This window comes from Acyrthosiphon pisum, chromosome A2 (genome assembly GCF_005508785.2).
Source record: "Acyrthosiphon pisum isolate AL4f chromosome A2, pea_aphid_22Mar2018_4r6ur, whole genome shotgun sequence".
In the NCBI taxonomy this organism is placed as follows: Eukaryota; Metazoa; Arthropoda; class Insecta; order Hemiptera; family Aphididae; genus Acyrthosiphon; species Acyrthosiphon pisum.
Window position 1 is genome coordinate 61,624,713 of NC_042495.1, and position 847 is coordinate 61,625,559.

At 30.8% G+C, this 847-nt stretch overlaps 2 protein-coding genes across 3 annotated transcripts in view; both read left to right on the plus strand.

The window, feature by feature from the left end:
- The window catches only part of LOC100568890, a 157,753-nt gene that overhangs the window by 8,706 nt on the left and 148,200 nt on the right, over window positions 1–847 (plus strand). The window lies entirely within an intron of this gene.
- Window positions 1–847, plus strand: part of LOC100570737 (kelch-like protein 2) — a 3,189-nt gene extending 2,342 nt beyond the window's left edge. Inside the window, exons 2-4 of the mRNA XM_008190376.3 lie at window positions 226–381; window positions 441–669; window positions 743–847. Coding sequence (XP_008188598.1) covers window positions 272–381; window positions 441–669; window positions 743–847 — 444 coding nt within the window. The 5' untranslated portion in view covers window positions 226–271. The remainder of the gene's footprint in view (window positions 1–225; window positions 382–440; window positions 670–742) is intronic.

An 847-nucleotide genomic window follows, 5' to 3' on the forward strand; every position in this document is an offset into this window, starting at 1 on the left:
CGACATTTGCTATGTCGTACGTGTGTATCACGTCCTCTTAACATTTTTACGATATTTGATATTCAGCGGTGAGTACACGAGTCTATTGTCTATTATTTTATATCATTGAACTACGCATAATTTTAATAGTATGCCTTTTGATTTGATTTCATAGAGAATTACGAGGAGAATTGTTACCGATTTTTATGGATGCTTATAATTGCTTTTAAAATGTTATTTTTTTAGTTTTTTAGGCCTTCAAATCCTGAACTCAATATACCCGCAACTCACAATGCAAAACGGAACGCAAATACCAGAATCCAGAAAATGTGAACCAGCTGAATACGAGTACAAAAAAACATCTTATGCGGAGTTATTTGAAGTATTACAATCCTTACGCAAGTAAATGGTAAATGAATTAATTAGCCACATAAATATTAGTAATACATTTTTGTTTTTAGACACGAGATTTTTTGTGACGTTAAACTTGAAACGGACGATAAAAAAATTATATTCGCACACAAGGTGGTTTTAGCATCGGCTAGTCCGTATTTCCATGCAATGTTCACAAATTTTGCTGAAAAAAATTATGATCTTGTTACTATGAGACAGTTAAATTCTACCTGTTTACAGCTGTTGGTAAATTTTATTTATTCAGGCGAAATCGTGATCACAGAAAAAAATGTCCAGGTAAAAATATATAAAATTTGTTTTTATTAAAGAAAACTAAATTATTTAAATACTTTATTGTTTATTTCTCAAGGATTTGTTATCAGCTGCAAATCTGCTACAGTTACAAGAAGTAAAAGATGCATGTTGTGATTTTTTAGAGACACAACTCTGCTCTACCAAATTGTATCGGGTATAA